The sequence below is a fragment of the Nycticebus coucang genome, chromosome 1 (assembly GCF_027406575.1).
Source record: "Nycticebus coucang isolate mNycCou1 chromosome 1, mNycCou1.pri, whole genome shotgun sequence".
Taxonomy (NCBI): domain Eukaryota; kingdom Metazoa; phylum Chordata; class Mammalia; order Primates; family Lorisidae; genus Nycticebus; species Nycticebus coucang.
Window position 1 is genome coordinate 169,709,989 of NC_069780.1, and position 25,936 is coordinate 169,735,924.

Here is a 25,936-nt window from a genome sequence, read left to right on the forward strand (position 1 = left end):
ACTGAGGGCAACCTAGTAAGAATCTGTCTCAAAAAAAAAAAAAAAATACTCGGGCGGCGCCTGTGGCTCAGTCCATAAGGCGCCGGCCCCATATACCAAGGGTGACGGGTTCAAACCCGGCCCCCGCCAAACTGCAACCAAAAAATAGCCAGGCGTTGTGGGCGCTTGTAGTCCCAGCTACTCGGGAGGCTGAGGCAAGAGAATCGCTTAAGCCCAGGAGTTGGAGGTTGCTGTGAGCTGTGTGAGGCCACGGCACTCTACCGAGGGCCATAAAGTGAGACTCTGTCTCTACAAAAAAAAAAAAAAATACTCAAAAGTGTCTTTTTTGTTATTGTTACCATTATTGTATATAGAATCTAAATATAAAACTTATAGAGGCATTTCTGAATTTTATCCTATATATTTCTTTAATCATTCAACAACAAAAAAAAATTTTTTTTTGAGACAGAGCCTCACTTTGTCGCCCTTGGTAGAGTGCCGTGGTGTCATAGCTCATAGCAACCTTAAACTCTGGGGCTCAGAGATCCCTCTGCCTCAGTTGATTTCATTTTTTTATTGGAGACAGGATCTCTTGCTCAGGATAGTCTTAAACTCACAAGCTCAAGCAATCCACCTACCTTGACCTCCCAGACATTCAACAAAAGTTTTGAGTGCCTGCTATGTGCCAGGCAATGTCCTAGCTACTAGAGATATAGCTTAGCTATCAACAGAGCACCTAAAAAGCTCTGTCCTGGATTTCATTCCAGTGGGAGGAAGATCGTTAATAGAATAAATAGATTATGATATATTAAAAGGCAAGCGCTGTGTAGAAAAACAGCTCAGGCAAGGGGTTAGGGAGTGCTAAGGAGATGGAGGGAGAGCTGGTCAGGAAGGCCTAAGTGGCCTTTGAGCACAGTCTTGAAGGCAGTGAAGGATGAGTTGCAGGAAAGAGCATGCCGGCAGAGGCTTGTGTATGGGCTGGTGAGAGGCCCAGAACAGGGAGGAGGGAGCTGGAGAAAGAACAACAGGTGATGAGGGTGGGGAGAGGAAGAGGCCACTGGCTGGTGATGCCCAGAGGCTTTAACCAAGGGGAGCTTGAGCCTGCACAGGATGTGATCTGACCTACATTATGTATTTTTAGAAACTTGAATCTTACCATTTTGGACCATATTCCCTAGCACCCTGCTAACAGTGTTATAAAATATGTTTTCAAAGGTCTTTGTATTCACAGTTCTGAGGCCTCTTAAGATCAGTTTTGATTTTGATCAATCTCAAATATTTACAGGGTTAGTTCCCCCCATCATAGCATAAGCTGTCGTGACAGTGGGAGGGGCCTGCAGAGCCCTACGCCAACCTTCCACCCCCACTGTCACTCTCAGTCCTACCTGGTTCTTTCCTCCTTCCCACTTAAAACGCTTTTCTGTTCTATGGGGTGACAACTGGATAGGCTTAGACCACTGTCATAATTGGCCGTATGGTCTTCTCCCATGCACTCCCATCCCCCAACCTCTGTTCTCCACATAGGAGGCCCTGGGGGGGGCCTCTCCACATGCATCCTGTCATACTCACTCCTGCCTCAATGGCTTCCTGCTGTTCTTGGCACAGCAGGAAGTACACCTTTGTACTCCAAGGTGCTTCACAGTATGACTCCAACTTTGTATCACACCCCTCTGGCCACACCGACCTCTCTGCCACAGGCCTTGCCTAGCAGTCTCCTGTCTGGAAGTGCCTTTTGCTTCTAGCTACATGAATGTAATTAACTCCATTTCACTGGTCAGCTCTTAGATGTCTCAGGACTAGGTCAGGTCTCCTGTGAGTACTGTAACTGCACTGTATGCCCCTCTTCATAGCACTTCCTGCAATCAAGAGTTTATTTTTATCTGTATCATTATTTGGTTAATGTTTCTGCAACGTCCAGCTCTGTGAAATCAAGGACAAAGTCTGTTTTTGTTCCTTGTTTATCCTCACTACAAAGCACATTGCCTGGCTTCTAAGAGGTGCTCCCTAAACAGGAGAAAGAATGAATAAATTAATGAGAGTCTCATCATTAGTTAGATGGGGGCTGCAATCAGTTTGGATAAGAATAAGAAGCTGAGTGTCTGGGGCCAGGCACGATGGCACACGTCTATAATCCCAGCACTTTGGGAGGCCAAGGTGGGTGGATCGCTTAAGTTCACAAGCTTGAGACCAGGCTGAACGAGAGTGAGATGCCATTTCTAAAAATAGCTGGGCGTTTTGGCAGGCACCTGTAGTTCCAGCTACTTGGGAGGCTGAGGCAAGAGAATCACTTGAGCCCAAGAGTTTGAGGTTTGCTGTGAGCTATATGATTCCACGGCACTCTTCCCAGGGTGACCGAGTAAGACGCTGTCTCAAAAGAAAAAAACAGGGCGGCGCCTGTGGCTCAGTCAGTAAGGCGCCGGCCCCATATGCCGAGGGTGGCGGGTTCAAACCCAGCCCCGGCCAAACTGCAACCAAAAAATAGCCGGGCGTTGTGGTGGGCGCCTGTAGTCCCAGCTACTCGGGAGGCTGAGGCAAGAGAATCGCTTAAGCCCAGGAGTTGGAGGTTGCTGTGAGCTGTGTGAGGCCACGGCACTCTACCGAGGGCCATAAAGTGAGACTCTGTCTCTACAAAAAAAAAAAAAAAGGCTCTGCGCCTGTAGCTCAGCAGCTAGGGCACCAGCCACATAACACCAGAGCTCGCTGGTTCAAATCCAGCCCAGGCCTGCCAAACAACAATGACAACTACAACCAAAAAACAGCTAGGCGTTATGGTGGGCACCTGTAGTCCCAGCTACTTGGGAGGCTGAGACAAGAGAATCACTTAAGCCCAAGAGTTTGAGGTTGCTGTGAGCTGTGACACCATTACACTCTACCCAGGGTGACAGCTTGAGACTCTGCCTCAAAAAGAAAGAAAAGAAACTGAGTGTGTGTTTTTCCTTTTTTTTTGCAGTTTCTGGCTGGGGCTGGGTTTGAACCCCCCACCTCTGGTATATGGGGCCGGTGCTCTACTCCTTTGAGCCACAGGCGCTGCCCCTATTTCTTTTCTTTTTTTATTCTCCTCCCCAAACACCTTTTTCTCATCCCACCTCCCTGTAAAGACATAGGAAGGTATGCATCCCTGTAGGGTCTGTACAACACAGAGGTTGACCTCTGAAATGGTGCTGGCACAGGGAGACATTGCTGCTCCAGGCTTGTGCCTGAGTGGATCATACAATTTTGCATGAATTAAAATCACGCTGTGGCCGGGTGCAGTGACTCATGCCTGTAATCCTAGCACTCTGGGAGGCCAAGGTGGGTGGATTGCCTGAGCTCACATGTTCGAGACCAGTCTGAGCCAGAGCGAGACCTCATCGCTCAAGAAAAGAAAAAGAAATAGCCCAGTGTTGTAGCAGGTACCTGTAGTCCCAACTACTCGGGAGGCTGAGGCAAAAGAATTGCTTGAATCTAAGGGTTTGGGGTTGCTGTGAGCTATGAAACCATGGCACTCTACCGAGGGCAACAAAGAGAGACTCTGTCTCAAAAAAAAAAAAATGCTGTATTTGGAGGGCTGTTTACTTTGTATTCTAAACTCATCCTAATGACTAGAATGATGGCTTTGCAAGGAGAGAGGATTAATTGCTTGTATCCACAGGGAGTCTCCCAGCAAAAACTCCACAGAACTGTGTGGGTAGGAAAGGACATCCTCAGAGGCAGTGCTCTTCCTCTGTGTACAGCTGCTTCTGCTGGGTGAGGAAAGCTGCACTTCCTAATACACTGGGTTCTAACTTTTTACTGTCTTTTCTTTTTTCAATCTCCAGACAGAGTCTTGCTCTGTTGCACAGACTGGAGTAAAGTGCCATCATCATAGGTCACTGCACCCTCCAACTCCTGGGCTTGAGTGATGTTTCTTCCTCAGCCTCCCGAGTAGCTGGGACTCTATAGGTTTCTGCCATTGTGGCTGGCTAATTTTTCTATTTTTGCAGAGACGAGTATCTTACTTCTGCTTAGGCTGGTCTCAAACTCCTGACCTCAAGTGATCTTCTACATCAACCTTCCAAAGTCCTAGGATTATTGCCATAAGCCATGGATCCTGGCTGTTTCTGACATTTTGGGTTTTTTTTTTTTTTTTTTGAGACAGAGTATCATAATGTCACCCTTGGTAGAGTGCTATGGCGTCACAGCTCACAGCAACCTCAAACTCTAGGGCTTAAGTAATTCTCTTGCCTTAATCTCCCAAATAGCTGGGACTACAGGCACCTGCCAAAACGCCTGGCTATTTTTTGGTTGCAGTTGGCATTGTTCGTTAGTAGGCCCCGGCCGGGTTTGAACCTGCCAGCCTTGATGTATGTAGCTGGCACCCTACTCACTGAGCTACGGGCGCAGAGCCTGTTTCTGACTTTTTTGAGTGAAAAACTCTAATAGAAAATTAACTGGAGAGGCTCGTCACCTGTAGCTCCGCGGCTAGGGTGCCAGCCACATACACAGGAGCTGGTGGGTTCAAATCCAGCCTGTACCTGCAAAACAACAATGACAAATACAACCAAAAAATAGCCAGGCATTGTGGCAGGCACCTGTAGTCCCAGCTACTTGGGAGGATGAGGCAAGAAAATCGCTAAGAATCTGGTCTCCTTATAAGCTTCCAGTTCATGCCATGGTGTAGTTTGAGTATCAGGGTCTTCTAGAACTACAGTCCCCAACACTTAGGGCTGTCATGGGCTGGTACCAGTCTATGGCTGCACAGCAACAAGTAAGCAGCGGGCAAGCAAGGTGGCAAAGCGTCTGTATTTATAGCTGCTCCCACAACTGCTCACATCACCGCCTGAGCTCCGCCTCCTGTCACATCAGCTTTGACATTAAATTCTTATAGGAACGTGAACCCTGCTATAATCTGTGCATATGAGGGATATAGCTTGCACACTCCTCATGAGAAGTGCACACACCAGCTCTCTCATGATCTGAGGTGGAGATGTAATGTGCTTGAATCATCCCCAAACCATCCTTCCTCACCCCTAATCCATGGAAATATTGTCTTCCATAAGACACACTGGTCCCTGGTACCAAAAAGGTTGGGAACCGCTGCTCTAGAACAACAGTTTTCATCCTGGGTGAATAATTCAAGCGCTTTTATGCTTTTGATTTAATAGTTCTGGCGCCTGGGCATTGGTGGTTTGTTAATGGTCTCATTGATTTTAGTGAGTAGACTGAATTTTAGAGCCATTGACCTGTGAAGAGGTTTTACTTACTGACTACACCTGCAGAAGGGGTGCCGTAGCACTCCCCCATTCCTGCAGTTGTGTGAGAAGATACTTCAGGCTCTTTAGGAGCCAAATATTCTTCACTGTTTGATGGATTAAGGTATCTTAGCCTTGACCAGTGGTTCTCAGACTGGGTTTACATCACAGTCATGTGGAAAGTTTTTTTTTTTTTTTTTTTTTTGTAGAGACAGAATCTCACTTTATGGCCCTCGGTAGAGTGTCGTGGCCTCACACAGCTCACAGCAACCTCCAACTCCTGGGCTTAAGCGATTCTCTTGCCTCAGCCTCCCGAGCAGCTGGGACTACAGGCGCCCGCCACAACGCCCAGCTATTTTTTGGTTGCAGTTCAGCCGGGGCCGGGTTTGAACCCGCCACCCCCGGTATATGGGGCCGGCGCCTTACCTACTGAGCCACAGGCACCGCCCGGAAAGTTTTTTTTTTTTTCTTAACTACCTTTAAGGATTTTTTATAAAAATTTCAAGTAGTGTAAAAGAAAAGAGGATTTGATGAATTCCCCTTTACATTTTACCCAGACTCAGCAATTACTAACTTGTCGGTAATCCTGCTTCATACCACCGCCGACTACCCCCTCCCTTGTATTATTTTGAAATAAATCCCAGAGCTCATGACGTTTTATTCATAAATATTTTCATATATGTCTAATTAAAGACTAATTATTATTAAGTAAACATATATAACCATAAAACCATTACCATACTTTTCGAATTTCACATTAATTCTTTAATATCCAGTTAGGATTCAAATCTTCTCTAGTGTTTTATGAATTGTTATAGCAATTTCTCTTTCTTTTCTTTTTTTTTTTGAGACAGAGCCTCAAGTTGTTGCCCTGGGTAGAGTGCCATGGCATTACAGCTCACAGCAACCTCCAACTCCTGGGTTTAAGCGATTCTCCTGCCTCCACCTCCCAAGTAGCTGGGACTGTAGGCACCTGCCACAATGCCCTGCCATTTTTTGGTTGCAGCCGTCGTTGTTTGGCGGGCCAGGGCTGGATTTGAACTGCCAGCTCAGGTGTATGTGACTGGCGCCTTAGCCACTTGAGCCACAGGTGCTGAGCCAGCAGTTTCTCTTTCTTTATTTCAAGAATAAATAATAGTACATACCTTTCTTTTGTTTTCTGTTTTATCATTAATAAAGATTTAATGAGATTGATATTTTGGAGACAGTTGATAAGTTTCTTAAATTGTGTAACTTATAGGTTTTTATTTTTTATTTTTATTTTATTTTATTTTATTTTTTTTGGCTGGGGCTGGGTTTGAACCCGCCACCTCCAGCATATGGGACCGGTGCCCTACCCGCTGAGCCACAGGCGCCGCCCTATAGGTTTTTATTTTGTTTGTTTGTTTTTGAGACTGAGTCTCATTATGTTGCCGTTGTGTCACAGCTCACAGCAACCTCAAACTCTTGGGCCTCAGCCTCCCAAGTATCTGGGCTACAGTCGCCCACCACAATGCCCAGCTAGTTTTTGTTGTAATTGTCATTGTTGTTTAACAGGCCTGGGCTGGGTTTGAACCTGCCAACTCTGGTGTATGTGGTCAACACCCTAACCAGTAAGCTATGGGCGCTGAGCCTAACTTGTAGATTCTTATGCCATCATATTTTTTCCTTAAAATTAGTTAAAGAAGCCAGGCCATTTATCTAGTAGTTTCCCACAGCCTGGATCCTTTTTTTTTTTTGAGACAGGATCTTACTCTGTTGCCCAGGCTAGAGAGCAATGGTGTAATCCCAGCTCATAGCAACCTCAAACTCCCAGGCTCACAGGATCCTCTCACTTTAGCTTCCCAAGTAGCTAGGAATACAGGCACGTGCCACTACATCCAGCATAATATATGACATTTATTTGTTAGAAATGTTAGTTTTGCTATGTTGCCCAGGCTTATCTCAAACTCCTGAGCTCAAGCCATCCTCCTGCCTCCGCCTCCCAAAGTGACAGAATTACACGCATGAGCCACCTTGCCTGGGCCCACAGTCTGAATTTTGTTGGCCACAGCCCTGTGGTTATATTTAACATGTTGCTCCACCTTCAATGACTTGATTAGGTCTCATGGGTTGATCACATTTGACTTCTGATCGTTTAACTGTGAATATCCATCTTTTCCATGACTCGATACTTAACAGATCTCTGTCAAATGTGCAGCACTTTTACAAAACCATACAGTTATTTTCTGTTGTTATTTAACACAATAAGCACCTTTTTTCTCATGAGATTTATTTGTAGCTCTTTATTTTTTTTATTATTAAATCATAGCTGTGTACATTAATGCTATCGTGGGTCACCATATACCATATAGTGGTTTTATAGACCATTTGACACATTTTCATCACGCTGGTTAACATAGCCTTCCTGGCATTTCTTAGTTATTGTGTTAAGACATTTATATTCTACATTTACTAAGTGTCACATGTACCCTTGTAAGATGCACCGCAGGTGTAATCCTACCAATCACCCTCCCTCCGCCCATCCTCCCCCTCCCTCCCCTCTCTCTTCCCCTTCCTCCTATTCTTACATAATAACTGGGTTATAGCTTTCATGTGAAAGCCATAAATTAGTTTCATACTAGGGCTGAGTAGATTGGATACTTTTTCTTCCATTCTTGAGATACTTTACTAAGAAGAATATGTTCCAGGTCCATCCATGTAAACATGAAAGAGTTAAAGTCTCCATCTTTCTTTAAGGCTGCATAATATTCCATGGTGTACATATACCACAATTAATCCATTCATGGATCGATGGGGACTTGGTCTTTTTCCATGACTTAGCAATTATGAATTGGGCTGCAATAAACATTCTGGTACAAATATCTTTGTCATAATGTGATTTTTGGTCTTCTGGTATACACCTAATAGAGGAATTATAGGATTGAATGGCAGTCTACTTTTAGATCTCTTATGTGTTCTCCAAACATTTTCCAAAAGGAATGTATTAATTTTCATTCCCACCAGCAGTGTAGAAGTGTTCCCTTTTCTCCACATCCACGCCAACATCTCTGTTCTTGGGATTTTGTGATATGGGCTAATCTTACTGGAGTTAGATAATATCTCAAAGTAGTTTTGATTTGTATTTCTCTAATGATTAAAGATGTTGAGCATTTTTTCATGTCTGTAGGTCATGCACCTGTCTTCTTCAGAGAAGTTTCTCTTCAAGTCCCTTGCCCAGACTGCGATGGGATCACTTGTTCCTTTCTTGCTTATGCATTTGAGTTCTCTGTGCATTCTGGTTATTAAACCTTTGTTGGAGACATAACCTGCAAATATCTTCTCCCATTCTGAGGGCTGTTTGCTTGCTTTACTTACTGTGTTCTTGGCTGTGCAGAAGCTTTTTAGTTTGATCAGGCCCCAGTAGTGTATTTTTGAAGCTGCTTCAATTGCCGGGGTGGGGGGTGGGGGTGTCCTACTCATAAAATACTCACTGAGACTGATTTCTTCAAGGGTTTTCCCTGCACTCTATTCTAGTATTTTTATAGTTTCATTTCTTAAGTTTAAATATTTAATCCGGTGAGAGTCTATCTTAGTTAATGGTGAAAGGTGTGGGTCCAGTTTCAGTCTTCTACAGGTTGCCAGCCAGTTCACCCAGCACCGTTTGTTAAACAGGGAACCTTTTCCCCACTGAATGTTTTTAATTGGCTTGTCAAAGATCAAATAACGGTAAGAAGCTGGGTTCATCTCTTGGTTCTCTATTCTGTTCCATACATCTACCTCTCTGATTTTGTGCCAGTACCATGCTGTTTTGATCACTATTGATTTATAGTATAGTCTGAGGTCTGGTAGTGTGTTTCCTCCTGCTTCATTTTTATTTCTGAGTAATATCTTGGCTATTTGAGGTTTTTCTCTGATTCCATATAAAACGAAGTATTATTTTTTCAGAATCTTTAAAGTATGACAGTGGAGCTTTAATAGGGATTGCATTAAAATTGTATATTGCTTTGGATAGTATGGACATTTTAACAATGTCGATTCTTCCCAGCCATGAGCATGGTATGTTTTTCCATTTGTTAACATTTTCAGCTGTTTCTTTTCTTAGAGTTTCATAGTTCTCTTTATAGAGATCTTTCACGTCCTTTGTTAGATAAACTCCCAAATATTTCATCTTCTTTGGCACTACTGTGAGTGGAATAGAGTCTTTAACTGTTTTTTCAGCTTGCCTATTGTTGGTATATATAAAGGCTACCAATTTATGAATGTTGATTTTGTAACCTGAGATGCTGCTGTATTCCTTGATCACTTCTAAGAGTTTTGTAGTAGAGTCCCTAGTGTTTTCCAGGTATACAATCATATCATCTGCAAAGAGTGAAAGTTTGATCTCTTCTGAACCTATATGGATACCCTTGATTGACTTTTCTTCCCTAATTGCAATAGCTAAAACTTCCATTACAATGTTAAAGAGCAGTGGAGACAATGGGCAGCCTTGTCCGGTTCCTGATCTGAGTGGAAATGATTTCAATTTAACTCCATTTAATACGATATTGGCTGTGAGTTTGCTGTAGATGGCCTCTATCAGTTTAAGAAATGTCCCTTCTATGCCAGTTTTCTTAAGTGTTATGATCATGAAGGGATGCTGGATATTATAAAAAGCTTTTTTTGCATCAATTGAGAGAATCATATGGTCTTTGTTTTTTAATTTGTGTATGTGCTGAATTATACTTATAGATTTACGTATATTGAACCAGCCTTGAGACCCTGGGATAAAACTGACTTGGTCATGATGTATAATTTGTTTGATGTGTTGCTGGATTCTGTTTGTTAGGATCTTGTTGAATATTTTTGCATCAATATTCATTAATGATATTGGTCTATAATTTTCTTTTCTTGTTGGGTCTTTTCCTGGTTTGGTGATCAGGGTGATGTTTGCTTCATAGAACGTGTTGGGTAGTCTTCCTTCTTTTTCTACATTTTGGAACAGGTTGGGTAATACAGGTACTAGTTCCTCTTAAAAGGTTTGGTAGAATTCTGATGTGAAGCCATCTGGTCCCGGGCTTTTCTTTTTAAGGAGATTTTGAATGGTTGATGCTATTTCAGAACTTGATATTGTCCTGTTCAACATTTCCACTTGATTCTGACTAAGTCTTGGAAGGTGACGTGCTTCCAAGTATTGGTCAATTTCCTTCAAATTTTCATATTTCTGAGAATAAAGTTTCTTGTAATATTCATTAAGGATTTTTTGAATTTCTAAGGAGTCTGTTGTTATTTCGTCTTTGTTTTTCTGATTGATGAGATTAGAGATTTTACTCTTTTTTTTCCTGGTTAGGTTAGCCAAGGGTTTATCTATTTTATCGACCTTTTCAGAAAACCAACTTTTTGATTTATTGATCTGTTGTATAATTCTTTTTTTTTCAATTTCATTTAATTCTGCTCTAATTTTGGTTATTTGTTTTCTTCTACTGGGTTTGGGGTTGGAATGTTCTTCCTTTTCCAGTGCTTGAGAGGTCCCATTAAGTTGTTAACTTCCTCTCTTTCCATTCTCTTGAGTAAGGCTTGCAGTGCTATAAATTTCCTTTTTAGGACTGCGTTTGCGGTATCCCAGAGGTTCTGATAATTCGTGTCTTCATTGTCGTTTTGTTCCAAAAATTTGGCAATTTCCTTCTTAATCTCATCTCTGACCCGGCTATCATTTAGCATAAAGTTATTCAACTTCCGTTTTTATATGAGTATGCAGATTCCTGTTGTTACTGAGTTCAACTTTTATTCCATGGTGGTCCGAGAAGATACAAGGAATAATTTCTATTCCTTTAAATTTACTGAGGTTAGACTCGTGACCTAAGATGTGATCGATTTTGGAGAATGTTCTGTGGGCTGATGAGAAGTATGTGTATTCAGTTTTGTTGGGATAAAATGTTCTGTAGATGTCTACTAAATCCAAATGTTGGATGGTTAGGTTTAAATCTAAAATTTCTTTGCTCAGCTTCTTATTGGAGGATCTATCCAACACTGCCAAAGGAGTGTGGAAATCTCCGACTTATTATGGAGCTGGAGGAAATCAAGTTGCTCATAAGTGTTAGAGTTTCTCTTTATAAATTGAGGTGCATTCTGGTTGGGTGCATAGATATTAATAATTGAAATCTCATCATATTGAGTATTACCCTTAACAAATATGAAGTGACCATTCTTATTCTTCCTTACTTTTGTTGGTTTAAAGCCGATTGTATCTGCAAATAAAATCGCAACACCTGCTTTTTTCTGATTACCATTTGCCTGAAATATGGATGACCATCCTTTCACCCTGAGTCTGTATTTGTCTTTTAAGTTAAGATGTGACTCTTGTATGCCACAAATATCTGGCCTGAGTTTTTGTATCCAGTCAGCTAAGCTATGCCTCTGTAGAGGACAGTTTAAGCTGTTCACATTAATGGAGAATATTGATAAATCTGGTGAAATTTTGGGTATCGAGTTTTTCAAAAGTCCAGTGGACATTTTTAATCCTTTCGCCACTGTGGAAGTTGGAGTTTGATCAAAAGTTTCTGAGTGAGTTTACTTTTGTGGTAGAGGATTGGGCTGGTTATTATGGAGGATAGGTCTGAGAATATCCTGAAGAGCTGGTTTGGTTATGGCAAATTTCTTCAACATATAAATGTCATTAAAGTATTTAATTTCTCCATCATAAATGAAACTCAGTTTAGCTGGATACAGGATCCGGGTTGAAAGTTATTCTGTTTTAGAAGATTAAAAGTCAATGACCATCCTCTTCTAGCTTGAAAAGTTTCAGCAGAGAGATCTGCAGTCATTCTAATATTCTTCCCTTCGTAGGTAATGAATTTCTTACATCTGGCTGCTTTCAGAATTTTCTCTTTCATATTAACACTAGTGAAGTTAATTATGATATGCCTGGGGGATGTCCTATTTGGATTGAGTCATCCTGGGGTTCTGAAACTGTCTGCTATCTGAATTTCAGAACCTCTTGGCATGTCTGCAAAATTCTCTTTCATAATTTCATGAAGAAGGCCCTCTATGCCTTGCAAGGCCACTTCATCACTTTCAGGGATTCCAATGAGGCCATATTAGCCTTCGAATTATCCCACAGCTATCTGAGAGAATGATCCATTTTTGCTCTCCATTTCTCTTCCTCTTTGAGAGTTTGGGAGCTTTCAAAGGCTTTGTCTTCAATGTCAGAAATCCTTTCTTCTGCTTGCTCCACTCTGTTACTGAGAGATTCTACTGTATTTTTCAGATCTTTGAGGGCTACAAATTCTTGCTTCAGTGCATGAAAATCTTTGGTGGTTTTGTCTTTAAATTCATTATATTCTTGAGACAACTTTTGAATTTTTCCTCGAATTTCTAATTTTGACTTTCAAATTGCTCTTCGAATTTCTACTTCCAAATTTTTCTCCATTCTATTAGTGTTGTTTGCAATCCAAATTCTGAAGTCAATTTCTGACATCTCGGCCAGCTGTTTATGAATGGGATCTTCAGTTTCATCTGCCATATCTTTCCTTGGCAGGGGGCGTTGATCTATTCTGGTTATTCATGTTACCAGAGTTTTTCCACTGATTTCGCCCCATGATTATTTTGCACCGTTTGACTTTTCCTCTGGAGCTTTGTTGAGGACCAGTACAGTGCTACTGCCTGAGAAACTGGGGACCTATTTGGTGTGGTGGGGCTAAGTGGTTCTGTCTTCTTTTCAGCTGGTCTCTGTTCAACCCTAGTGAAACAGTTACTCTGTGTTGAAGTCTCAGCTGTGAAGAAATACCAGCAATTAAGTCACCCCACAGCCCACAGGCAACAATTGGAAAAGGAAAATCAAACCTTCCTACAACGACACAGCCAGGGCACCACTTGAATAGTCCTCAGGCGATTGGCTCAGTTCAAAAGGTCCAAATCAATTGTCTCAGTCAGCACCTGTCTCAGGTGTGAGAGTTTCAAATGTCTCTGGGAACTGAATCGCAGGGGTCTGGTGACAACTCAAATATGACTTGCTCCGGTGCTCCGTGAAGTCAGGAGGACCCACCCAGTAAATAGAGTTGTCTGGGAAGGTTAATGCCTCCTTCCCCACCTTGCACCTCTGTCACACCCAGTCACTGATAGCCCTGCAGGGCTATTACTCCGTTGCCTCCCGTGAGCAGATACTCCAGGGGTTTGCACCTGCCTGAATTATAAGGAAATCTGTATCTGCTCAGCCAGGCCACTTCTCTCTGCCTCTATCCAGCAGGGGGTGGTGAGGCCTGACAACTTCAGGCGCTTGATGGACGCTGGGTGGTGTTCACGCAGTTCCAGCCCTGCCCCTGATTGATGTTACTGACAGAACAGAACAGAACAACTTTGCGGGAATTTGTTTCTGTCCCTGCTAAATTCCCCTGCAGAAGAGAAGGTGTTTTGAGTTTCCAGAGCCTGCGCCTCCAGCCCTGTCTTTGCTCCTGCAGGTTTGTATTCAGTTAGCTGTCAGTTCTAGTCTCCTGCCTTCCTTTATCTATAGGCTGACGATCCCCTGAGGACAAGGTATGTCTTAGGCTCAGTAAAGCAGTCCTCTGGGTCAGCCCTGCCCTGGGAATTTCCCAGCTCTGTGCGTGTTTTCTAGTCCCCACGCTCCACCCAGGCTGGTACCACCTCAGGCAAACCCTTTACTCTCGGGGCCTGCGTTTCCATCCCAGATCTGTTCCACAGTGGTTGCCACCTGAGAAGATGCCCGGCATTCTCTGGTTGCCCAGGGAGACAGGGGGTGTGGCTTCGGAATATCCGGGAGTGAGCCCTATTGTTTCCAAAATTGGCTGCTGCTCTCCACCTCAGGGCACCGCCGCTCTGGTGTGGTTTCCTCTCATCCTAGCGTCCTATCCTCACTGCCATGCCGCAGAATCAGCACTGACTAGCTGCAGTCTAGGCCCTGTCCACACCCCTTGAGAAATCACCCAAGAATCTGGACTCCTGGGGGACAGGCCTCCAGACCTCAGAGTGAGAGTGGAGGGGAGTGCTGGGAGCTCAGAATTGCAGGTAGAGAATATATACAGTTCTATACAGTTTTATGCCTGGCAGGAGAACGCCATGGCACCCTAGTAGGGGAGGTAGGTCCAGTTTTTAGAGGGTCTCTCCCGTGGAGTGTAGTGGGAGACCTTTGAACTCCGCTTGTTTGTTTGTGGGGCACTCTGAGCCGTTCTCATGGGGGAGGGGACTCCTGTCCGCTTGGTGATGGATTTTGTACCTTTTATTTGTATCCTTGGGGTTGATGTGCATTCTTCAACCTTCTCTCTAATCCACCAGGTTACTTGCTAAATTTCTGTCCTTTAACTCTCCTTCTGGACAGGAGCCTCTGTGGAAAGCTGGCTTCAGTCAGCCATCTTGTCTCTGACCCCACTGTAGCTCTTTAGAGGAAAGATGTTTATAGATTCACAGTGACCGAATTTAGACAGGTTCTTTTTAGTAGAAATCTACATCTGCTGACTAAAAGAAGAGTGGTGTTCCCATGTATCTTTATTCTTGCAACTCAAAAAGCCTAAGTCTACCATGTCCTGCTACTTAACAGATTTGTTCTTTTTACAGACTAAATTTTCTCCTGTAGAAATTGAGGTCATGCTGCTTGAGTTCAGGTCCCAACCCCACCATACATTTACTAATTGTCTAAACCAGCAAGGGTCTTAGCAGTGTCATGTCTCAATTCCTTTAATAATAGTACATACCTTATAAGATTGTTAGGATAAGATGAATAATTTGTGTTAAATAATTAGAACAATGTCTGGCACATAGGCGCACTTAAATGTTGTTTTCAGAGCACTTGATAAAATGTTTAGGCAGCGGGATGCGCCTGTGGCTCAGTGGGCAGGGCACCAGCCCCATATACTGAGGGTGGTGGTTTCAAACTCGGCCGCAGCCAGACTGCAACAAAAAAATAGCCAGGCTTTGTGGCAGGTGCCTGTAGTCCCAGCTACTTGGGAGGCTGAGGTAAGAGAATCGCCTAAGTCCAGGCGATGGAGGTTGCCGTGAGCTGTGTGACACCACAGCACTCTACAGAGGGTAATAAAGTGAGACTCTGTCTCTACAAACAAACAAACAAAAAGAAATGTTTAGGCAGCAATCATCATAATTACTGATTTTTTTATATAGATGTTTATATGCTTACTATGATAGGAATAATCATTCCCAATGTGGAATTCATATGCTTTTAGGTATCATAGTCTTTTTTTTTTGCAGTTTTGGGCCAGGTCCGGGTTTGAACCCACCACCTCTGGTATATAAAGCCAGCGCCCTATGCCTTTGAGCCACAGGTGCCCCCCCCCACCTTTTTTTTTGAGACAGAGTCTTACCATGTTGCCCTTGGTAGGGTGCTGTGGCGTCACAGCTCACAGCAACCTGAAACTCCTGGGCTACAGCAATTCTCTTGCCTAAGCCTCCCAAGTAGCTGGGACTACAGGTGTCTGCCACAACGCCCAGCCATTTTTTTGTTACAGTTGAACCTGCCACCTTTGGTGTATGCAGCTGGTGCCATAACCACTGTGCTACGGGTGCTGAGCCAGGTATTGTATTTTTCTAATCCCCTCATTTTATAGAAGAGAAAAAAAACCTGGAAAGGAAGAAAAACTTACCTAGGATTGTGCAAAATCGGGGACAGAGTCTGGTTTTGAACTCAGATTCCCATTGACTTGTCCAGAGTAATTTGCACCGAACTGAGAGTAACAGGTCATCTGAGCTGGTTCTTCTTAGCAGGGAATATGGTTCTTGTTGCAACACTCTGCTTAGCTTCTTTTCATTGAAGTTGAGCCTTTATATTTTGTGAATTAAGTGTAATATTAAAACTTGATGACATTTCTTTCTTCTAGGTTGCCAGCATACTTTGTTGTCCCCACCCCTCTTTCTGAAGAGGATGTGCAACACTTTCAGGGTCGTGGAATACCAGTAAGTGCATCTGGAAACCCTAAGAGGTCTGGGTTGCTCAGTGGCCTATTCTGACAAAGTGGTTCTGCTTGATGCTCTTGGCTTCGGCACTGAAAAGTTTGTCCTCGGTCCAAGACAGATCCAAAAATATCTTAGGGATTCCCTAGAGGAGTCTCTTAAACATGACTGGGACAGAGTTCTAAAGGTTTTCAAATGTTCTTGAGTTCTAAGCAGATACAGTTAAAAAGCATGCCTTTGTTTTTTCTTTTGAGGCAGAGTCTCACTTTGTCACGTGGCTCAAGTACAGTGGCATTATCATAGCTTAGAGCAGCCTCAAACTTCTGGGCTCAAGAGCTCCTCCTGCTTCAGCCTCCTGAGTAGTTGGGCCTTCCAGCAGCTCTACCATGCCCACATAATTTTTTCTATTTTCAGTAGTGATGGGGTCTTAACTGTCACTCAGGCTGGTCTCCAATTCCCGACCTCAAGCAGTCCTCCCACTTTGGCCTCCCAGAGTGCTAGAATTACACTCCCATTGTGCATGAGCCACAATGCCTGCTTAATGTTTAAAAAGCTTTAAGAGGATCACAGATCTGTCTGGTGTTGAAAGGAAGCCTTCTTTGACACCTAAATCATTTTAAACCAGAGCTGAACCACTCTAAGAGTAGTAGGCTTCAAGATTCTTTTTGGACTACACTATTAATGTGCAAGCATGGTTGTGTTTTCTCCCAGCGACAACATGGAGTGCTTCTTTGTTCTCAAGAATAGAATGGGGTGGGATCTATAGTTAACATGTCACTAATCAAAGAAAGCAAGACTCTGGCAGTTGCTCTAGCTTCTAATTGGTGGTTGGAAATTGGCAAACCCACAGGGTATTTGGTAACAAATGAGAATTACTGATAAATGCTGTGCTGTACACATGGCTGGTTCACCAAAAGGGTCACACCTATGTGGGTGGAGGGATGGTTAAGCAAGGGTCACATGTCCAGACAGGGTAGGTAATAAGTGTGACCCTTGTTGTGAACCAGAGGCACTCTGCCTGGTCTAGGAACAGTTTTCAGCACTAGCCATTGTGTGCCACATGGACTGGGTGTTGCCAAGTGTCCTGATTTTTCAGGAGAAGCCAGTGATACAGATTTTTTTATGTGTTTTTTTCTGATTTTTAAATATATGCAGCTGATTCAGATGTTTAAAAAACATACCTTTGGGCTGGAATTGACTATTCCATCACTTTGCAACCTTTGATTTAGAGTAGCAGTTCTCAATAGTGTATATTCAAGGGCAACTTGAGTCTGTGCTCCTGAGAATGATATATGTATATATAAAAAATAGAGTAGCAATTCTCAAACTTTTTGGTCTCAGGACTCTTTATACTCTTATTTAGGATCTCAGAGGGGTTTTGTTTATGTGGGTTGTATCTACTGATATTTGCCTTATTAAAATTTCAAGTTGAGGCCAGGTGAGTTGGTTCATGCCTATCTGTAATCCTAGCACTCTGGGAGGCCTAGGTATGAGGATCACTTGAGTTCAGGAATTCAAGACCAGCCTGAACAAGAGTGAAACCCCATCTCTACTAAAAATAAAAAAATTAGATATTGCACCAAATGCCTGTTGTCCTGGTTTGAACCCAGGAGTTTGAGGTTTCGATGAACTCTGATGACATCACTATACTTTTTTTTTTTTATGCGGTTTTTGGCTGGGGCTGGGTTTGAACCCGCCACCTCCAGCATATGGGGCCGGCGCCCTACTTCTTTGAGCCATAGGCAGTGCCCCGACATCACTATACTTTATCCAGGATGACAGAGTGGGGACTATGCCTCAAAAATAAATAAATAAATAAATAAAACAATGCCTTTTATCTTACTAATATTTTTGTGTGTAGAGAATGTTATTTGTATTAATGTATAATTGGTTATTATTTTAAAATAAATTATTTTTAAAGTTTCTCAGTTTTAATGTAATAAATACCAATAGCTATAACTCACATAACACAAGCTCTTCAGGGTTCTCAGTAATTTTTCAGGAGTCTAAGAACATCAAGTGGTTTGGGAACCATTAACCTGTGTGGGCACCTGGTGTGTAAGCTCAGATCAGCAGTCACAGTTCCTATGCAGCAGGAGCTGACACTGAAGAGGTGGCTTAGAGCTAGATTAGGGAGCGTCTTAGACTTTTTAAAGATTGTGGTAAAATACACATAACATAAAATTTCCCCTTAATGACATTTAGTATATTTACAACATTGTGCAGCTGTTACTGTGATATCCTCAGAACATTTCCACATCTCCACGGTTTCTTACCCTGGCTTTCCACCCAGTCTGTTCTTCCCTGCCTTCACTTACTCCTTTTCAGCTAAGAACTACATAATTTGTCAGTTCAGTCATGTCCTTGCTGCCATTCTCGAGAACTCTGTGCTCTTTGACTGGCTGTTCTTCTCCAACCCTGAGCATTTATCTTTTTTTGCTCTGGGGCTAATGAACATTGCTTTAGATTATTCAAGCGAAACTGCAGACCACTGAGCAGTTTTTCGTCTAACTCCTTTTGCTTCCTGTATCATCCTGTGCTCTTCAAGTTTGGAATATCATTCTTGACTCTCAGTGGTGACCTTCCCCCACCTCAGTGGGAACCAGGACAGGGATAAGAGCTCCCTCTGCTTCCATCTTCTTGGCCTCCTGTTGTTCCTCTCTGTGCCCCTGTTGTCTTCATGTGGCATCTGACCCTCTGTCTGGGTTCTGATTACTTTAGATCCCAGTTCTGTCGGCCTTCCCTCTTTCATGGTTACCTTTCTGCAGTATATTCTGTTCTTCTTGAACACTTCCTTAGGTTTCCAGCTATTATCTTGTTCTCCTGCTCTGTACTGTCAAACATATTTATAGAGTATGTATTTATTCTCTCTACTTGTTTCGTTTTTGTTTTGAGACAGAGTCTCACTCTGTCACCCTGGGTAGAGTGCTCTGGTATCTTAGCTCACAGCAACCTCCAACTCTTGGGCTCAAGAGATCCTTTTCCCTCAGCCTCCCAAGTAGGTGGAACGATAGGCACCGCTACCAAGCTCAGTTAGTTTTTCTATCTCTAGTAGAGACAGGGTCTCACTCTGGCTGGTCTCAGATCAGGCTGGTCTCAAAACTCCTGAGCTCAAGCAATCAACTTGCCTCAGCCTCCCAAAGTGCTAGGATTACAGGTGTGAGCCACTGTTCCAGCCTACTCATTTTTTCTTTCTTTCTTTTTTTTTTTTGTTTTTTTTAAGGCAGGGTCTTGCTCTGTCACCTGGACTAGCGTGCAGTGGCCTCATCGTAACTCAACCTCAAACTTCTCACATTAAGCAATCCTCCTGCCTTGACCTCCCAGCGTGTTGGGATTATAGGCATAAGCCATGGCCCAGTCTTTACTCATTTTTTTTTTTTCCAACAAAACTTGTATTCCCCTCACTGTCTGATATTTTCTTCCCAGAAATCATTGAGCCTCAGATCTCTACAGTTTTTGACACTGATTATTATCTCTTTGCATTTGTCTTTTACTCTCAACTGACTTATATCCTGTCTTTCTCACTTACACTACTTTCCAGCCTCTGACTATAGATATTCTTCTAAAGCTGTTTTTGACTCTATTAAGAGAGAGACCTTAAAATGCACCAAATAGTGAGTAATCCCCCCTTCTAAAATAAATGGAATCAACAAACTGTGATTCTTGTATATTGTTAAGTAATTCGTACTGATATCTCTGTGGTCCTTTCCAGAGAGAAATCTATTGCAAGAATGGAAGACTTTTTGCTAAATTTGTATGAGAATTCTCTCTCTGAGCAAGAATTATGTTTGTTTCTATTTATTATTTCAGACAAAGAATAGTAAGATGAGACAGTTGTGATTGGAAGTTACACGTGCCCCAGGAGAAGAGTTAGAAAGTGTTAAGAATTCTTAATTTTCAGGAGATGCCTGTGGCTCAGTCGGTAGGGCGCCAGCCCCATATACCGAGGGTGGCGGGTTCAAACCCAGCCCCGGCTGAACTGCAACCAAAAAATAGCCGGGCGTTGTGGCGGGCGCCTGTAGTCCCAGCTACTCGGGAGGCTGAGGCAAGAGAATCGCTTCAGCCCAGGAGTTGGAGGTTGCTGTGAGCTGTGTGAGGCCACGGCACTCTACCGAGGGCCATAAAGTGAGACTCTATCTCTACAAAAAAAAAAAAACAAGAGTTCTTAATTTTCTTAGAATCCATCATCCAGCCATGCATCCAGCCATGGCTGGAGCATCTAACCCTTTGAGTGAGAGGCACAACTGCTTGGGCATTCAAAATACTGCCACCCTTGGAGTGGGTTAACAACTGTGGTAGTTTTTGTACATTGTTTAGTCTGACATTAGAAAGGTGTGTAAGGGAAAGGGGTTTTTGCACATTGCTTAGTCTGACATTAGAAAGGGGTGCAGAGGACCTTTTGATTTGTCTGCATTCTAATACTTCTGCCTCATTATGTATCCTAAAGTCCAGCTTGACCCCAAGAAGGGAGTTCCTAAAGCAGTTTTGTGTCATTACCTCCCATGTTCAGAGCTCCAGGCCTGCCTTCCTCTCCTAAGGTCATGATCCTCATTTTCAAGGGCCTCCTGAATATCTCCACATGGATGTCCCATAACTCAATATACCCAATGCAATTCCATCATCTTCCCCAGGAACCCCAAACGGTTCTTCTTTGTGACTTTCTAAGTGTAGCGCAGACCATTGTGTGGGCTAGTTTGATCTCTAACTCTTGGCTCAGGCTGCTGCTTGTTCATGCAGCGTGTGATTTGTATGTGGCAAATGAATGACAAAAAAGTTTCCCTCTCTGGGCAGCTGAATTACAAAAGGTGTTTTTTTTTTGTTTGTTTTGAGACAAAGTCTTATTATTTTTTTTTTTTGTAGAGACTAGAGTCTCACTTTAGGGCCCTCGGTAGAGTGCTGTGGCCTCACACAACTCACAGCAACCTCCAACTCCTGGGCTGAAGCGATTCTCTTGCCTCAGCCTCCCGAGCAGCTGGGACTACAGGCGCCCGCCACAACATCCGGCTATTTTTTTGGTTGCAGTTTGGCCGGGGCCGGGTTTGAACCTGCCAACCTCGGCATATGGGGCCGGCGCCCTACCGACTGAGCCACAGGCGCCGCCCGAGACAAAGTCTTATTATGTCACCCTCGGTAGAGTGCAATGCCATCACAGCTCATGGCAACCTCCAACTCCTGGGCTTAGGCAGTTCTCTTGCCTCAGCCTCCCAAGTAGCTGGGACTACAGGTGCCCGCTACAACGCCCAGCTATTTTTTGTTGCAGATTGGCCTGGGCCGGGTTTGAACCCACCACTCTCAGTATATGGGGCCGGCACCCTACCCACTGAGCCACAGGCACCGCCCTGTTTTTTTTTTTTTTTTGAGATAGAGCCTCAAGCTGTTGCCCTGGGTAGAGTGCTGTGGCATCACAGCTCACAACTTCCAACTACTGGGCTCAAGCTATTCTCCTGCCTCTGCCTCCCAAGTAGCTGGGACTACAGGCGCCGGCCACAACGCCCAGCTATTTTTTGGTTGCAGCTGTCATTGTTTGGTGGGCCCGGGCTGGATTCAAACCCGCCAGCTCAGATGTATGTGGCCGATGCCTTTGCCGTTTGAGCCGCAGGCTCTGACCCATACAAAAGGTGTTTTTTCTTTCCAGGTTTATTTACCTTTGAACCTAGGCTGATAGCTTGGTCAGCAAAGCAAAGGGTGGACCTTAGCCACTCTGGGATGCTTAGCCTGGCCTTCATGCAGGGCCTAAAGTCCATAGCTGTACTCACGTACCCACCCAGCCCTTCCTGCCCTCCAGTCTAGGCTCTGCTGGCAGATTAATTTGCCACAAGATCAATTCCAGTCTACTTTCATTCTTGCAAAATGAACAAATGTAAACTCCCACTGTGTCCAGAAAAATGTCTAAACATCTTAACCTGTCACCTAGGCAGAAAAAAGCCCAAATGCCCACTTAGCCTGTCACTCACGTGGTTTCTTTCTCCTTGTCCTCTTTTTGTATACCACATCCTACTTTCTAGGATATTTTTAAGCTTATTTCCCTTTTAAGAGTTTAATCTCTCTCTGCTTGGGCACCCGTAGCACAGTGGTTAAGACACCAGCCATATACACCGAAGTTGGTGGGTTTGAATCCCAGCCCAGGCCAGCTAAAACAACAGTGACAACTGTAATAAAAAATAGCAGGGTGTTGTGGCAGACACCTGTAGTCCCAGATACTTGGGAGGCTGAGGCAAGAGAATCATTTAAGCACAAGATTTGGAGGTTGCTGTGAGCTGTGATGCCACGGCACTCTACCGAGGGCAAGAAAGCAAGACTCTGTCTCAAAGAAAAAAAAAAAAGAGTTTTATCTCTGAACAGTGTTTTAGTCCTCTTTTTGCCTTCTCACAACCCAGCGCAGTGCCTTGAATATATGAGTCTGTGTTTACTGTATGTCAAGTAACCAGCTTTCCATTCTTCCTGTGAATTTTCTCTAATGATGGTGCTGCCTCCTTTTTGCCATTCAGGTAGAGCGTGGCCTTTGGAGTCAGACTGCTGCTCCTTTCTGTACGACTGGGGGAAGTTCTTCCATTTTTTTGAGCCTCAGTTTCTTGCTGCTAATGGGGATAATAATCATCTCTGTTACAGGGAATGACCATGATAATTAAATTAATTAATTCACACAAAATGCCCAACTTATAGTAAGCTGCACTCCAGTGATAGCTACTATCCTCTAATTATGTTGTTGTTATCATCTAGGTTACCAGCATGGAAGCCAGGTATGTTAGACCATAACATAGTCTGAGTTCAACTACCTAGACCTGTTTTTTTAAGACTTGGTCTTTTTCGTTGTGAGTAAATATTCTCTGGCTTAATACAGTTGAATCTATCCAACCATTACATATTGAAGTTAGAAATTTCTCTGTATGGATTTAAATGCTAAGCTTACCTGACCCTGGTTGGGTATATATTATGTCTGGAACATCTTTACTCCCCTCTGCAGATATGGTGTTGGTCCTGCCACAATGGAAGTGCCCTTTTGAAAATGTCAGCACTGCCCAGAGAACAAGATGATGGCATTTTACAAATCCAGAAGAGCTTCTTGGATGGGTCAGTACTAGTTTTATGTTTTGTTCTTGTTTAGTTCAGTCCTTTTTATTCCAAGAAGCAGGGGATAGTTCTTAGTAGTATGTCCATTTCTGTTTGCCTGCTAGTACCTTAGTACTAGGGAAATACAGCATATAGCAGTTGTTTTTTAATTACTGGGTTTTTTTTTTTTTTTTGAGACAGAGTCTTATGTTGCCCTGGGTAGAGTGCCATGGCGTTACAGCTCACAGTAACCTCCAACTCTTGGGCTGAAGTAATTCTCCTGCATCAGCCTCCCAAGCAGCTGGGACTACAGGCACCAGCCACAACGCCTGGCTATTTTTTTGTTGTATTTGTCATTGTGGTTTGGCAGGCCCAGGCTGGATTCAAACCCGCCAGCTACAGGTGCTGAGCCTGTTTTTGTTCTTTTTTTTTTATTATTTTTTTTTGTAGAGACAGAGTCTCACTGTACCGCCCTCAGGTAGAGTGCCGTGGCGTCACACGGCTCACAGCAACCTCTAACTCTTGGACTTCCGCGATTCTCTTGCCTCAGCCTCCCGAGCAGCTGGGACTACAGGCGCCCGCCACAACGCCCGGCTATTTTTTTGTTGCAGTTTGGCCGGGGCTGGGTTTGAACCCGCCACCCTCGGCATATGGGGCCGGCGCCCTGCTCACTGAGCCACAGGCACCACCTGCCTGTTTTTAATTACTTTGAAAGAAGCTGGTATAACATAATCTTTAAGAATGTCAACTGCAGGCTCAGCACCTGTGGCTGAAGTGGCTAAGGCGCCACCCATGTACACCTCAGCTGGCAGGCTCAAATCTAGCCTGGGCCCGCCAAACAACAGTGACGGCTGCAATCAAAAAATAGCAGGGCATTGTAGCGGGCGCCTGTGGTTCCAGCTACTTGGGAGGCAGAGGCAGGAAAATCGCTTGAGCCCAGGAGTTGGAGGTTGCTGTGAGTTGTGATGCCACAGCACTCTACCCAGGGCCAGCTTAAGACTCTGTCTCAAAAAAAAAGAATGTCAACTGGCACCTGTGGCTCAAAGAAGTGGGGCACCGGTCCCATATGCCAGAGGTGGTGGGTTCAAGCCCAGCCCCGGCCAAAAACTGCAAAAAAAAAAAAGAATGTCAACTGCATTGTTTTTAGAGATGCACGCTGAAGTTTTTTAGGGAGGAATTGGCATGATGTCTGTAATGTTAACAGTAGTCAAATCTAAGAGGCATACTTCTTGCCACCCAGATTTATTATTTATTTATTTCTTTTTTTCGAGACAGAGTCTCACTATGTCACCCTTCGTAGAGTGCCATGGCGTCACAGCTCACAGCAACCTCAAACTCTTTGGTCTTAAGCGATTCTCTTGCCTTAGCCTCCCGCGTAGCTGGAACTATAGGCACTGCCACAGCGCTGGGCTATTTTTTTGGTTGGAGTTGTCATTGTTTAGCAGGTCCAGGTTAGGCTCAAACCTACCAGCCTCCATGTATTTGGCTGGTGTCCTACTCACTGAGCTGCGGGCGCCAAGCCCACCTAGATTTTTTTTAAAATAAAAATTTAAAAACCCCAAAGTAGATGAATTAAAAACAAGAAAAGGAATAGATTCCAAATTATGGTTCTATCAGTGTATGAACTTGATCATCAAAAGCCAGGTGGCTTTATTCTGGGCACCTCTGTTTCCACATCCTTTGACTAGGAACAGCAGGCCTGCAGTAGTTACCTCCTACATGAGGGTTAGATGGGAGGACACATATACAGCCCTTAGCAGACCGGCACATAGTGAGTGCTCAGGAAAAATAAACTATTTTAAATTTGCATTTGCTTTTCTAATACTGTATTCATTTTTGATATCTAGCATTTACAAGACCATCCACAGGCCACCCTATGAGATTGTTAAAACTGAAGACCTGTCAAGCAACTTCTTATCGCTACAAGAAATCCAGGCTGCATACTCTAAATTCAAACAGCTGTTTCTCATAGGTAAGAAGAATGCTGGGCGGCGCCTGTGGTTCAGTGAGTAGGGCTGCTCCAGCCAAACTGCAACAAAAAATAGCTGGGCATTGTGGTGGGTGCCTGTAAGTCCCAGCTACTCTGGAGGCTGAGGCAAGAGAATTGCTTAAGCCCAAGAGTTGGAGGTTGCTGTGAGCTGTGACAGACACCATGGCACTCTACCGAGGGTGACAAAGTAAGACTGTGTCTCTTAAAAAAAAAAAAAAAAGAGTACTGAGCCAAACCTTTCTGTCAAATGGGGAAAGATATGCCAGGTGGATCAGGTGAAACTTGGCGCCTTTTTCCTGGATTCCTTATGGTAGTATGCAGAGGCTCCGAGCCTCAGTGTCTAGAGCCGAGGGGCCATGTCGTGCCCCCTCTCCATCTCTCTCCAGGTTTTCCCTCCTGCTTCCATGTCCTGCCAGTGATCACACAGCCACTCTCCTCTTCTCCCCTTTCCCCGCCGTACCAGTTGCCCAGTGTTGAGCATTTTTGACTTCTGCCTCTAAAACAGTGTTTCTCAACCTTCCTAATGCCGCAGCCCTTTAATACAATTCCTCATGTTGTGGTGACTCCCAACCGTAAAATTATTTTTGTTACTACTTCATAACTGTAATTTTGCTACTGTTATGAATTGTATTGTAAATATCTGATATACAGGATGTATTTAGGCGACCCCTATGAAAAGGTTGTTTGGGGCAGTGCCTGTGGCTCAGTCGGTAAGGCGCAAGCCCCATATACCGAGGGTGGCGGGTTCAAACCCGGCCCCGGCCAAATTGCAACCAAAAAAAAAAAAAAAATAGCCGGGCATTGTGGCGGGTGCCTGTAGTCCCAGCTACTCGGGAGGCTGAGGCAAGAGAATTGC

At 43.8% G+C, this 25,936-nt stretch overlaps 1 protein-coding gene across 1 annotated transcript in view; it reads left to right on the forward strand.

The window, feature by feature from the left end:
• Positions 1-25,936, forward strand: part of MTMR12 (myotubularin related protein 12) — a 99,240-nt gene that overhangs the window by 55,909 nt on the left and 17,395 nt on the right. Inside the window, exons 8-10 of the mRNA XM_053592610.1 lie at positions 15,968-16,043; positions 23,005-23,111; positions 24,938-25,062. Of these exons, the coding sequence (XP_053448585.1) occupies positions 15,968-16,043; positions 23,005-23,111; positions 24,938-25,062 (308 nt within the window). The remainder of the gene's footprint in view (positions 1-15,967; positions 16,044-23,004; positions 23,112-24,937; positions 25,063-25,936) is intronic.